We start from the raw sequence: 14,357 nt of genomic DNA on the forward strand, positions 1-14,357 counted from the left end.
TCTTCACCATTCTTCTGTAGCACTACATTTCGAAAGCTTCTATTCTCTTCTTCTCTGAACTATTTCTCGTCCACCTTTTCACTTCCATACATGGCTGCACTCCATACAAATACTTTCACAAACGACTTCCTGGCACTTAAATCTATACGCGATGTTAACAAATTTTTCTTTTTCAGAAACGCTTTCCTTGCCATTGCCAGTCTACATTTTACATCCTCTCTACTTCGACCATCATCAGTTATTTTGCTCCCAAAATAGCAAAACTCCTTTACTACTTAAAGTGTCTCATTTCCTAATCTAATTCCCGCAGCATCACCCGACTTAATTTGACTACATTCCATTAACCTCGTTTTGCTTTTGTTGATGTTCATATTATACCCTCCTTTCAAGACACTGTCCATTCCGTTCAACTGCTCTTCCAAGTCCTTTGCTGTCTCTGACAGAATTACAATGTCATCGGCGAACCTCAAAGTTTTTATTTCTTCTGCATGGATTTTAATACCTACTCCGAACATTTCTTGTGTTTCCTTTATTGCATGCTCAATATACAGACTGAATAACATCGGGGATAGGCTACAACCCTGTCTCACTCCCTTCACAACCACTGCTACCCTTTCATACCCCTCGACTCTTATAACTGCCATCTGGTTTCTGTACAAATTGTAAATAATCTTTCGTTCCCTTTATTTTACCCCTGCCACCTTCAGAATTTGAAAGAGAGTATTCCAATCAACATTGTCAAAAGTTTTCTCTAAGTCTACAAATGCTAGAAACGTAGGTTTGCCTTTTCTTAATCTTTCTTCTAAGATCAGTCGTAGGGTCAGTATGGCCTCACGTGTTCCAACATTTCTACGGAATCCAAACTGATCTTCCCCGAGGTCGGCTTCTATCAGTTTTTCCATTCGTCTGTAAAGAATTCGCGTTAGTATATCGCAGCTGTAACTTATTAAATTGATAGTTCAGTAATTTTCACATCTGTCAACACCTGCTTTCTTTGGGATTGGAATTATTATATTCTTCTTGAAGTATGAGGGTATTTCGCCTGTCTCATACATCTTGCTCACCAGATGGTAGAGTAGGACTGGCTGTCCCAAGGCCGTCAGTAGTTCTAATGGAATGTTGTCTACCCCAGGGGCCTTGTTTTGACTCAGGTCTTTCAGTGCTCTGTCAGACTCTTCACGCAGTATCATCTCTCCCATTTCATCTTCATCTACATCCTCTTCCACTTCTATAATATTGTCCTCAAGTACATCGCCCTTGTATAGACCCTCTATATACTCCTTCCTCCTATCTGCTTTCCCTTCTCTGCTTAGAACTGGGTTCCATCAAAGCTCTTGATATTCATGCAAGTGGTTCTCCTTTCACCAAAGGTCTCTATAATATTCCTGTAGGCAGTATCTATCTTACCCCTACTGAGATAAGCCTCTAGGTCCTTACATTTGTCCTCTAGCCATCCCTGCTGAGCCATTTTGCACTTCCTGTCGATATCATTTTTGAGACGTTTGTATTCCTTCTTGCCTGCTTCATTTACTGCATTTTTATATTTTCCACTTTCATCAATTACATTCAATATTTCTTCTATTACCCAAAGGTTTCTTCTAGCCCTCGTCTTTCTACCTATTTGATCCTCTGCTACCTTCACTATTTCATCCCTCAAAGTTACCCATTCTTTCCCCAATTCCTGTCAATTGTTCCCTTATGCTCTCCCTGAAACTCTGTACAACCTCTGGTTCTTTCAGTGTATCCAGGTCCCATCTCCTTAAATTCCCACCTTTTTGCAGTTTCTTCAGTTTTAATCTACAGTTCATAACCAATAGATTGTGGTCAGAGTCCACATCTGTCCCTGGAAATGTCTTACAATTTAAAACCCGATTCCTAAATCTCTGTCTTACCATTATATAATCTATCTTATACCTTTTAGTTTCTCCAGGGTTCTTCCATGTATACAACCTTCTTTTATGATTCTTAAATCGAGTGTTAGCTATGATTAAGTTATGCTCTGCACAAAATTCTACCAAGCGGTTTCCTCTTTCATTTCTTAGCCCCAATCCATATTCACCTACTATGTTTCCTTCTCTCCCTTTTCCTACTCTTGAATTCCAGTCACCCTTGACTATTAAATTTTCGTCTCCCTTCACTACCTGAATAATTTCTTTTATCTCATCATACATTTCATCAATTTCTTCGTCATCTGCAGAGCTAGTTGGCATATAAACTTGTACTACTGTAGTAGGCGTGGGCTTCGTGTCTGTCTTGGCCACAATAACGCGTTCACTATGCTGTTTGTAGTAGCTTACCCGTACTCCTATTTTTTATTCACTATTAAACCTACTCCTGCACTACCTCTATTTGATTTTGTATTTATAACCCTGTATTCACCTGACCAAAAGTCTTGTTCCTCCTGCCACCGAACTTCACTAATTCCCATTATATCTAACTTTAACCTATCCATTTCCCTTTTTAAATTTTCTAATATACCTGCCCGATTAAGGGATCTGAAATTCTACGTTCCGATCCGTAGAACGCCAGTTTTCTTTCTCCTGATAACAATGTCCTCTTGAGTAGTCCTCGCCCGGAGATCCAAATGGGGGACTATTTTATCTCCGGAATATTTTACCCAAGAGGATGCCATCATCATTTAATCATACAGTAAAGCTGCATGCCCTCGGGAAAAATTACGGCTGTAGTTTCCCCTTGCTTTCAGCCATCCACAAAATATCAAGTGGACAAAATTCAGCATATCATTAACATTTGACATCGCTAAAACATTTAAGAACACAAAGTACCTAGTCCAAACGGCCAAGTCCCTGTACACATTACTCACAAATGGTTGTTACATGTTATAAATACAGCAGACAATACCGCATGTGAATTGTTGTTGTTGTTGTGGTCTTTTGTCCTGAGACTGGTTTGATGCAGCTCTCCATGATACTCTATCCTGTGCAAGCTGCTCCATCTCCCAGTACGTACTCCAGCCTACATCCTTCTGAATCTGCTTAGTGTATTCATCTCTTGGTCTCCCTCCACGATTTTTACCCTCCACGCTGCCCTCCAATACTAATCTGGCGATCCCTTGATGCCTCAGAACATGTCCTACCAACCGATCCCTTCTTCTAATCAAGTTGTGCCACAAATTTCTCTTCTCTCCAATTCTATTCAATACCTCCTCATTAGTTATGTGATCTACCCATCTAATCTTCAGCATTCTTCTGTAGCACCACATTTCGAAGGCTTCTATTCTCTTCTTCTCTAAACTATTTATCGTCCACGTTTCACTTCCATACATGGCTACACTCCACACAATTACTTTCAGAAACGACTTCCTGACATTTAAATCTATGCTCGATGTTAACAAATTTTTCTTCTTCAGAAACGCTTTCCTCGCCATTGCCAGTCTACATTTTATATCCTCTCTACTGCGACCGTCATCAGTTATTTTGCTCCCAAAATAGCAAAACTCCTTTACTACTTTAAGTGTCTCATTTCCTAATCTAATTCCCGCAGCATCACCCGATTTAATTCGACTACATTCCATTATCCTCGTTTTGCTTTTGTTGATGCTTCTTTCAAGACACTGTCCATTCCGTTCAACTGCTCTTCCAAGTCCTTTGCTGTCTCTGACAGAATTACAATGTCATCGGCGAACCTTAAAATTTTTTATTTCTTCTCCATGGATTTTAATACCTACTCCGAATTTTTATTTTGTTTCCTTCACTGCTTGCTCAATATACAGATTGAATAACATCGGGGAGATGCTACAATCGTGTCTCAATCCCTTCCCAACCACTGCTTCCCTTTCATGTCCCTCAACTCTTATAACTGTGTATAGATATGCTGAACACATGTATTGTAACAAGCATCTGTGAGTGTTGCGTATATGAACGTGGCCTTTCGGACAAGGTTCTTTGTGTTTTTTGATATTGTAGCGATGACAAACGTTTGTAATATGCTGAGTTTTATCCACTTGACGACACCTCGTTGCATCTGGTTCAGCGCAAAAATGAACGTGTTTTGCAATAAAAAATGTTTAAAACGTGAAGATGACTGCAAAGACTGTTGAAACCGGTTGTCTTGAATAAAAATATTTTGCGCGATCTTGGCTTTTGTCTGGTTTTTAACATTTGAAATTTTGGCCAGGTTGTCAGGATACTGGCATTGAAAGGGTGAATACGTGGAGGAGAACAAGTACCACCACCAAGATTCGCGGTCGAGGACTTGCTTTCTTCTGAGGTGGCAGTTAAAACTTGACGAGTAGCCCTAGGCGTGGTGCGCAGAGCCGGCTGGACATTGCGCGGCGTGCCCACGGTGTTGCAGTACAGCGACACGATGAACCTGATGCGGTCGGAGCGCGAGCGGCGCGTCAACCTGCTGTGGGCGCGCTGCCACGGCACCGTGGCCGACTACCGCCAGCGCACCGCGCCGCGCCGCAAGGAGCACGACCGCCTGCAGCGCCTCGACAGCGACTCGGGCGACGAACGCCTCGCCGACCTCTACGTGAGTACACGGGGGTGGGGGTGGGGGCGGGGGCCGGGGCCGGCGTTCCGGCACAGAGAAACCGGGGAGTCTGGGAACGGGTTGTGACCAAGGAGCTCCGTCTGGCAGGATGTACACGAAAACTCATTGTATCCCTGGCATATTCTGTGACCTGTCAAAGGCGTTTGACTGTGTGAATCACAGCATTCTTTTAAGTAAATTACAATATTATGGCGTCACTGGTAGTGCTGCAAAGTGGTTTCAGTCATATCTTACTAATAGATAACAAAGGGTGTCAGTACGTAACACTTCAGGAGTAGGCAATCAGACATCATTTGACTGGGAAGAAATTACATGTGGTGTTCCACAAGGTTCCATACTAGGCCCACTACTGTTTCTTGTGTATATTAATGACCTGTCATCTGTTACATTACCAGATGCCAAGTTTGTCTTATTTGCAGATGATACAAACATTGCAATAAATAGTAAATCAAATATAAATTTAGAAAGGGCAGCTAATCAAATTTTTACTGACATTAATAAGTAGTTCATAGCCAATTTACTGTCATTAAACTTTGAAAAGACCCACTATATGCAGTTCAGAACTTCCAAGAGATTTCCTTCTGGTGTGTGTATAAAATATAATGACATGGAAATAGGAGAAGTTGAGAGTGTAAAATTCTTGGGATTACAACTTGATAATAAATTCAGTTGGGAGCAACATACTAACGAACTGCTAAAGCGCCTAAACAAGTCTGTTTTTGCAATACGAATGATGTCAGAAATAGGAGATATAAATGTAAAAAAAAAGGCAAATTTTGCTTATTTTCACTTCATTATGTCATATGGTATCATATTTTGGGGTAACTCCACAAACAGAGAAAAACGTTTTAGAGTTCAGAAGCGTATACAAAGAGTAATAAGTAGTGTAAATCCAAGGACATCATGTCGAAAGCTATTCAAAGAATTGGGCATATTAACCACAGCTTCTCGGTATATTTATTCCTTAATGAAGTTGGTTGTAAATAATACATCTCTTTTTCAAACTAACTGCTTAGTACACAGTATCAATACTAGGAATAAGAAAAATATACATAAAGATTTAAAATCACTTACTCTTGCCCAGAAGAGAGTTCAGTATTCAGCAACACATATTTTCAATAAGTTACCAGCAACCATTAAGAGTTTAGTTTCAGACAAGGCACAATTTAAACATAATTTAAAAGAATTTTTGGTGGCCAACTCCTTCTATTCCATCCATGAGTTTCTTAACAAGTGCAGTAGACCATTTTAATGAAAATTTATTATTCTTTAATTTTTGACAATATTTGGTTGTAACAGTCAAGTAGCTACCTACTGTGTGAATGATGGATGTATGGATAGCAGATATAAGTCTTAAATCTGTAAATAGTGGAAGTTTAATTTTAAATCTTGTACATAATCAGACTGTTCTAAATGAAGGATCACTGAAACGAATAATTTACTTTAATTTATGACAACACTTGGTTGTAATAGCCAAGAAACTAGCAGATGCCTGAATGATGGATTTAATGAAAGCAGAAGTAAGTATTAAACCTGTAAATATTAGAAGTTTAAATTTAATTCACGTACATAATTTTACAGTTTCTTGTCTGAGGATCATTAAAATTAATGAAACCCAAGTTTTTCTAATTACATTTTTGTAATGTGTTTATCTGACATGTTCCACACCCAGGAGGATTCCCTCTTTTATGGGTCAATGGAATGAGTAATTAATCTAATCTAATCCAAAACGTTTCACAGTTGGTCGAACACTCCACGGGTGTACTGCAGATCCACAGTGCCCAATGGGCACCAGAGGTCGCCGGATAATATCGGCCGACAGCTTCACCATAGTGTGTCGATCTCCTTCGTCACTTTTTGGCGGGGACAAAGACGTTAGGTTAGGTCTGGTGAGGATATAATCTATTTTATGCATGAAGTAGGTTAGATTTTGACCTCTTAGGGTGGTATGGATACCACGACACCTTTGTGCTTGAATGCGAGTGCTGTACAGCGGCTTCTGCTATTAAAGAGACGCAGAATGCATGTGAATGAGCTTTCCTGTGTCGTAAAGAACTTGGTGAGTAGTACACTCTCTGCCCTCAGTTATCGGAGGTTCTGTTACGTACTCGAGATAATTCGTGGTGTCCTTCATGACTGCTTGACACAAAGCTTTACACCTCGCCTGGGCCCGTCAGTATCGATATTGGACTGTTGATGACTGGAAACATGTTGCCTGGTCGGACAAGTCTTGTTTCAAATTGTATCAAGCAGATGGACGTCTACTGGTATGGAAACAAACTCATGAATTCATGGACCTTGCGTGTTAGCAGGGTACTGTTCAAACTGGTGAAGGCTCTGTAATGGTGTGGGGCGTGTGCAGTTGGTGTGATACGGGACCCCTGATACGCCTAGATACGGCTGTGACAGGCGACACGTACGTAAGCATCCTATCTGATCACTTGCATCCATTCTTGTCCATTATGCTTTCCGACGGACGTTGGCAATTCCAACGGGACAATGCGACACTCCACACGTCCAGAATTGTTACAGAGTGGCCCCAGGAATACTGTTCTGAATTTAAACACTTCAGCTGGCCAGTAAACACCGCAGAGACATGAACATTATTGACCATATCTCGGTTGCCTTTCAACGTGCTGTGTAATAGAGATCTCCATCCGCTCGTACTCTTACGGATTTATGGACAGCTCTGCAGGATTCAGGGTGTCAGTTCCCTCCAGCACTACTTCACACATCAATCGAGTCCATGCCATGTCATGTTGCAGCACTTCTGCATGCTCACAGGGGCCCTACATGATATTAGGCAGGTGTACCAGTTTCTTTGGCGCTTTAAGATACACATAGGGTGGGGAAAAATTGTGTCACGAAATTTTAGCCCAGTAGGAACCAAAATTACTAATATTATGTAGGTCGACAACACACCATTTTTAAACTACGGAAACTTGGTACCACACACTCCAACTGGCTGCGGGATTGCCCCATTGCCAGATGCTCTTGATGGCGCATGACTGCGAATGCTTTGCCTGCTGGAGATCGCGATGTATCCAAGGCGGCTTGCACACTCGATGGTAGCACACCAGGCTTCCACTCTGGAGGCCTGGGGGTAAATCCGCCAGGGTCCCGACACATCCAGTTTAGTTTCATGATATGACGTACCGGGAACAAACCTGCCAACAGCTTTAATTCGCTTACAGAAAGTCTTCTACAAATTGTGTCAGCCCTGATAAGAGCTTTTGTTGTAGCTACTACATTGTTTACTTAAAGCAGATTATCGAACTGGCGACCCTCTGCCGTGACGCAAATTGGTAATGTCGAACGGTGTTTTGCCAAACTCTCTCAAAGATTCTTGTCATGGCCCTGATGTGATTGGCGGCATGTTGAAAGCGATTCTTTAATTCCTCTTCGTTTCTAGGTGGTTCACGTCCAGGTGGGTGAACTAGAACCTTGAAGAATCCGCACATGAAAGAGTCCGGTGGCGTGACGTCTGGTGACAGCAGGGGCTATGACCTATGAGCACCTCTGCCAATTACCTGGCCATCAAAGAGTTCATTTAAATATCTGCGCACAGCACAACTGCTATGTGTGAGCACCCCATCATGTTGCAACGACATGTGTAGCCGTATGTCCAGGAGAATATCTTCCAGCAGGCAGGGTAGAGTTTCTTGCAAAAAGTGAAGGTAATTTGCCCTGCTAAGTCGAGGAGGTAGACACATCAGTCCAATCACATGGTCATCGACAATGTCTGCCCAAATGTTGAGCGAAAGTCGTTCCTGGTGTCCGTGGACATATGTGACTTGAGGATTTCCCAGTAATGAACGTTTTGAGTGTTGTAAAGGCCATCCCAATGGAAGGTGCACTCGTCAGTTAACAACACAATGGCAGGGAAGTCGGGATCTCGTGCAACACATCGCAGAAACCACCGGCAAAACCCTAGCCTTTGTTCACAGTCCGCCACAGGATTTAGGTATTGGACAGGGTGGAAACTAAATAGATTCTGGCAATCATCCCTCAAAACCTCCCAGACTAACTGATGAGTGACCCCCATGTCATCTCTAACCGCTCGGGTGCTTGTCGTAGGTGCTTCCTCGAAGCACTCGAGAACAGTCTCTTCAAATGCAGCATCCCGTCACGTTCGAGGTCTACCAGCATCACCTAGCTATCCCGCTAATGAGCCTATTTCGCCAGGTCGCCTGAGAATTGGTGTAAACGTTTGCATGTGTGGGTGGCATCTTGCTGGCTACTGTTCCTCATACAATCGTCGAGCTTCATGCGGATTACCGTCGGCTAGTCCACAAACAAAAACCATACCTAGTTGTTCTCCAAACGAATACTGTGCCGCTATGCGCCACATGTGACGTGTTTGTGTGCTCCGAAGTGAAGCTTGCTTGTGAATGCCTCTGACGGGAGGTGGAGACAAACAGCAAGACCTATTCGACACGTGTGCGTATCAAATTGAGGCAGTGATGGGTTGAGGTAAGTTTGTATGTCTGAACCGACAACTATAGCGCTGCCCGTCAAACGACGAACGGCAACAGGGCAAGCCCACGACCGGCCAATCGGAACGCGTGGCGCCAAGAATCCACCGACGTTGGAGCAGCTGTGACCGCAGCCGTAGGGCACGTAGCTGATTCAAATCCCCTCCCAGCACAGGCCGTTCCCTCGCGCTCGAGGGCACGCATCGGCCGACGTGAAGATGCTTGCGTCGGTGTCTGTGGTAATCTCACTCAGGGGCTCAGTTCGTCAACGCACCTGACGATGGCGACAAAATAACATCATTAGCATGTTCGGATGTGAAGTTTCGTATGCAAAAAGATGACAACAATGTTGCATTAGCGTTATTTATACAGAGTGGTCAGAAACAGTCCGTTAAGCCTGTAAGGGTGTTGGGAGGTAGGTTATACTGGGAAATAATTGTAAAATTCGATATGTTGCACCGTTTCCGAGTTAATTAGCTACGAAGTTAGCCAACCAAGCCTCTGCACGCGCAATTTCAAGTGACTTGCGAGACGGTTTTGCCAAACGTGTTCTTAGTTTGCTTTCGTAAAACAGAAAAATTTGGACATGGGACGATATTGCGGCAGGCTGGGCAGTCTCGAGCGTTATCATGTACGCTACAACAACTGACAGTAATTATATCTGGCGGGCCGCTTGAATTTATGCGCCCAACAGCCTGACTGGCTAACTTCAGTGCAAATTAACTCGGAACTGCGCAATGTATCGAATTCCTTCTTAACAATTATTTCTCAGCAGAACCTACCGCGCAACACCATTATAAGCGTTTGAGACTGTTTCTGACTATCCTGTATAAATTTGTTTCCTGTTTCTCGACTTGCGAGGAGAGGTCCCCAGCGGTGGGTTTGCTAGTAATCAACGAATATATATATATATATATATATATATATATATATATATATATATATATATATATCTTACACAAACTGGTTGCGTCACGTAGTGGTTATACTACAAGTCTAATACATTGGCATCTTCAACTTTTGTGGTCCTGTCCTCCTCAGTTGCGCGTAATACTACGGTATATTGATAAGTTTCACTTAGGGACCGTCTGACAGCAACTGAATAAAACACAATTTTTAGTGCCATACGCGTTTCGCCTTTATTTTCTGCAAGGCATCGTCAGTGGCAGGTTGGGTAGACAGTTTCTTACATATTACGCTCCTGTTGCATTTTTGGTGTTGTTCTTCTTCCTATGGGCGCCAATTTGCTGTTTTTTCCACATTCCACAGCACTATGCACTGAACGAATGTGGAAAAAACAGCAAATTGGCGCTCATAGTTTTGTGGCGGCGTTCGTAGCGACAAACAATTCACTGTAGAAACGGCTTACGAAGTCACCGCCACACTTTTAATAGCGGGCCGACCGGTCCGCTGGAACAGTGAACAGAAAGATGAAAACCCAAACACTCTGATTAAATAAAAGTCGGTACTTATCTTTATTAATGAAGATACAGAAACACAGTAGTGAACTCCGTGTCTACAGAAATCTGTCTAGTTCGAGTCGGAGCGGCTAGGTCAGCGTCGGCTGACGACAAACAACAACTCTGCTGCGATGAACACACAACTGACTAGCAAGTACACAATTCGGTGGCGAGTATACAACTGAGCGGCGAATTCAGAACTGTCCTAGCGCTCGCGACTCCAGCGCTTAAGAAAGCAGAAGCCAGCGGTGGCGCGCGCAGACTTGCGGCGATTTCCTGTCTCGCTGGCGCTGCTTATGCGGACGGCGTCCGGACTTTGATGCTGCCAACCTTTTGGCAGCGGGCTCGGGTGGCATTACTGGCTAGGATATAACACATAGGAAGAAGAACAACACCAAAAATGCAACAGGAGCGTAATATGTGAGAAACTGTCTACGCAACCTGCCACTGATGATGCCTTGCAGAAAATAAAGGCGAAACGCGTATGGCACTAAAAATTGTGTTTTATTCAGTTGCTGTCAGACGGTCCCTAAGTGAAACTTATCAATATACCGTAGTATTACGCGCAACTGAGGAGGACAGGACCACAAAAGTTGAAGATGCCAATGTATTAGACTTGTAGTATAACCACTACGTGACGCAACCAGTTTGTGTAAAATATATATATATATATATATATATATATATATATATATATATATATATATATATATATATATATATATTTTCGTTGATTACTAGCAAACCCACCGCTGGGGACCTCTCCTCGCAAGTCGAGAAACAGGAAACAAATTTATACAGGATAGTCAGAAACAGTCTCAAACGCTTATAATGGTGTTGCGCGGTAGGTTCTGCTGAGAAATAATTGTTAAGAAGGAATTCGATACATTGCGCAGTTCCGAGTTAATTTGCACTGAAGTTAGCCAGTCAGGCTGTTGGGCGCATAAATTCAAGCGGCCCGCCAGATATAATTACTGTCAGTTGTTGTAGCGTACATGATAACGCTCGAGACTGCCCAGCCTGCCGCAATATCGTCCCATGTCCAAATTTTTCTGTTTTACGAAAGCAAACTAAGAACACGTTTGGCAAAACCGTCTCGCAAGTCACTTGAAATTGCGCGTGCAGAGGCTTGGTTGGCTAACTTCGTAGCTCATTAACTCGGAAACGGTGCAACATATCGAATTTTACAATTATTTCCCAATATAACCTACCTCCCAACACCCTTACAGGCTTAACGGACTGTTTCTGACCACTCTGTATAAATAACGCTAATGCAACATTGTTGTCATCTTTTTGCATACGAAACTTCACATCCGAACATGCTAATGATGTTATTTTGTGATTTTTAATTTTGACTCTCATGACAAAAGTGCAACATGGGTTCAGAAAAAACATTTTTTGGCGTTGTGTGGGTAAAATGTAACTCACAGCCAGTATTCGACAATACGAATGTGAGAAATCTTACAAAACATCTCTCAAATCGACCAGTAGGACCAATACACTCCTTACATCTTCAGTTTTGAACACTGTTGTGCAGTGATGTCGAATGGAATGAACATTTGGTAGAAGGACGCCCGTATGTTGCACTGTGTCAAACACATTGGTGATTATAATTATTTCCTCAATGTTCTCTAAAGATGCACATTGGCCATCACTGAAAAACAGCACTGTATCGCAGTAGCGATGAGGAAATGCTATAAGTTATGGTGACTATTTTGACAAACAAAGCAACCCCAAGTTATATAGTGCTAGCTAAGGTCACGGTGTTTCCTGTTGCAATCGGCATTGCAACAGGATAATTTAATTTCTAGGTAAGATTGAGAATCCTATAACGAATAAGGAGTCTGTGATCCAAATTCCAGGAGGGTGGAACTGACAATCCATATTTTGGACACTAATGTGTCACTATCATAGCTGCTCTGTCTCAAATAAATAAAGAAAGAAAATTACAAAAATTTCTCGTTCCTTCATTTGTTCATTCATCACATTTTGTAGATCCCATGGAGAAGGAGAAACATTCACAGCTGTGGAATGAGTCACAGAGTAAATTGACATTATAGAATGGGAAATGGGGCTGTTTTGGCCTATGGAGGAGACACGATCTTTGTGTCTACATCTACATCTACATCCATACTCCGCAAGCCACCTGACGGTGTGTGGCGGAGGGTACCTTCAGTACCTCTATCGGTTCTCCCTTCTATTTCAGTCTTGTATTGTTTGTGGAAAGAAGGATTGTCAGTATGCCTCTGTGTGGGCTCTAATCTCTCTGATTTTATCCTCATGGTCTCTTCGCAAGATATACGTAGGAGGGAGCAATATACTGCTTGACTCTTTGGTGAAGGTATGTTCTCGAAACTTCAACAAAAGCCCGTACCGAGCTACTGACTATCTCTTCCGCAGAGTCTTCCACTGGATTTTATCTATCATCTCTGTAATGCTTTCGTGATTACTAAATGATCCTGTAACGAAGCGCACTGCTCTCTGTTGGATCTTCTCTACCTCTTCTATCAACCCTATTTGGTACGGATCCCATACTGCTGATCAGTATTCAAGCAGCGGGCGAACAAGCATACTGTAACCTACTTCCTTTGTTTTCGGATTGCATTTCCTTAGGATTCTTCCAATGAATCTCAGTCTGGCATCTGCTTTACCAACGATCAACTTTATATGATCATTCCATTTTAAATCACTCCTAATGCGTACTCCCAGGTAATTTATGGAATTAACTGCTTCCAGCTGCTGACCTGCTATATTGTAGCTAAATGATAAGGGATCTTTCTTTCTATGTATTCGCAGCACATTACACTTGTCTACATTGAGATTCAATTGCCATTCCCTGCACTATGTGTCAATTCGCTGCAGATCCTCCTTCATTTCAGTACAATTTTCCATTTTTACCACCTCTCAATATACCATAGCATCATCTGCAAAAAGCCTCAGTGAACTTCCGATGTCATCCACAAGGTCATTTATGTATATTGTGAATAGCAACAGTCCTACGACACTCCCCTGTGGCACACCTGAAATCACTCTTACTTCAGAAGACTTCTCTCAATTGAGAATGACATGCTGTGTTCAGTTATCTAGGAACTCTTCAATCCAATCACACAATTGGTCTGATAGTCCATATGCTCTTACTTTGTTCATTAAACGACTGTGGGGAACTGTATCGAACGCCTTGCGGAATTAAAGAAAAATGGCATCTGCCTGGGAACCCGTGTCTATGGCCCTCTGAGTCTCGTGGACAAATAGCGCGAGCTGGGTTTCACATGATCATCTTTTTCGAAACCCATGCTGATTCCTACAGAGTAGATTTCTAGTCTCCAGAAAAGTCATTTTACTCGAACATAATACGTGTTCCAAAATTCTACAACTGATCGACATTAGAGATATAGGTCTATAGTTCTGCACATCTGTTCGACGTCCCTTCTTGAAAACAGGGATGACCTGTGCCCTTTTCCAATTCTTTGGAAAGCTACACTCTTCTAGAGACCTATGGTACACCATTGCAAGAAGGGGGGCAAGTTCCTTTGCGTACTCTGTGTCAAGTTAGTCTATGTCTTGGTCACAGGATACTTTACTAAAATTAATAACAAATATAGTGTATTCAAATACTGAATATACACCTACATGTTGCCACTCTAATATTTAGATCTGCTGATTGCTGAAAAGCCAGAATCAGTTATTAACTTTGATAAAGTAGCCTGTGGCCATGACATTAACGTCTATAGTCTACATTGTAGAAACTTAATATGCATGTTATATTAGGAATAAATTATTACTGCTTAGTGCTATTCATTCTTGTGACAGTTAAATAAATTGAGTAAATTAAGTAGAAAGACGCAACTCTGAAGGAAGTTGCTAACTACCAAAGTAATGGCATAGAATTGCTATTGGTAGCTTGTTA

The 14,357-nt window shown here is 42.2% G+C and overlaps 1 protein-coding gene across 1 annotated transcript in view; it reads left to right on the plus strand.

The window, feature by feature from the left end:
- The window catches only part of LOC124545590 (dynein regulatory complex subunit 2-like), a 123,188-nt gene that overhangs the window by 34,366 nt on the left and 74,465 nt on the right, over positions 1-14,357 (plus strand). Inside the window, exon 5 of the mRNA XM_047124537.1 lies at positions 4,315-4,494. Coding sequence (XP_046980493.1) covers positions 4,315-4,494 — 180 coding nt within the window. The remainder of the gene's footprint in view (positions 1-4,314; positions 4,495-14,357) is intronic.

The sequence above is a fragment of the Schistocerca americana genome, chromosome 8 (assembly GCF_021461395.2).
Source record: "Schistocerca americana isolate TAMUIC-IGC-003095 chromosome 8, iqSchAmer2.1, whole genome shotgun sequence".
Classification (NCBI taxonomy): Eukaryota; Metazoa; Arthropoda; class Insecta; order Orthoptera; family Acrididae; genus Schistocerca; species Schistocerca americana.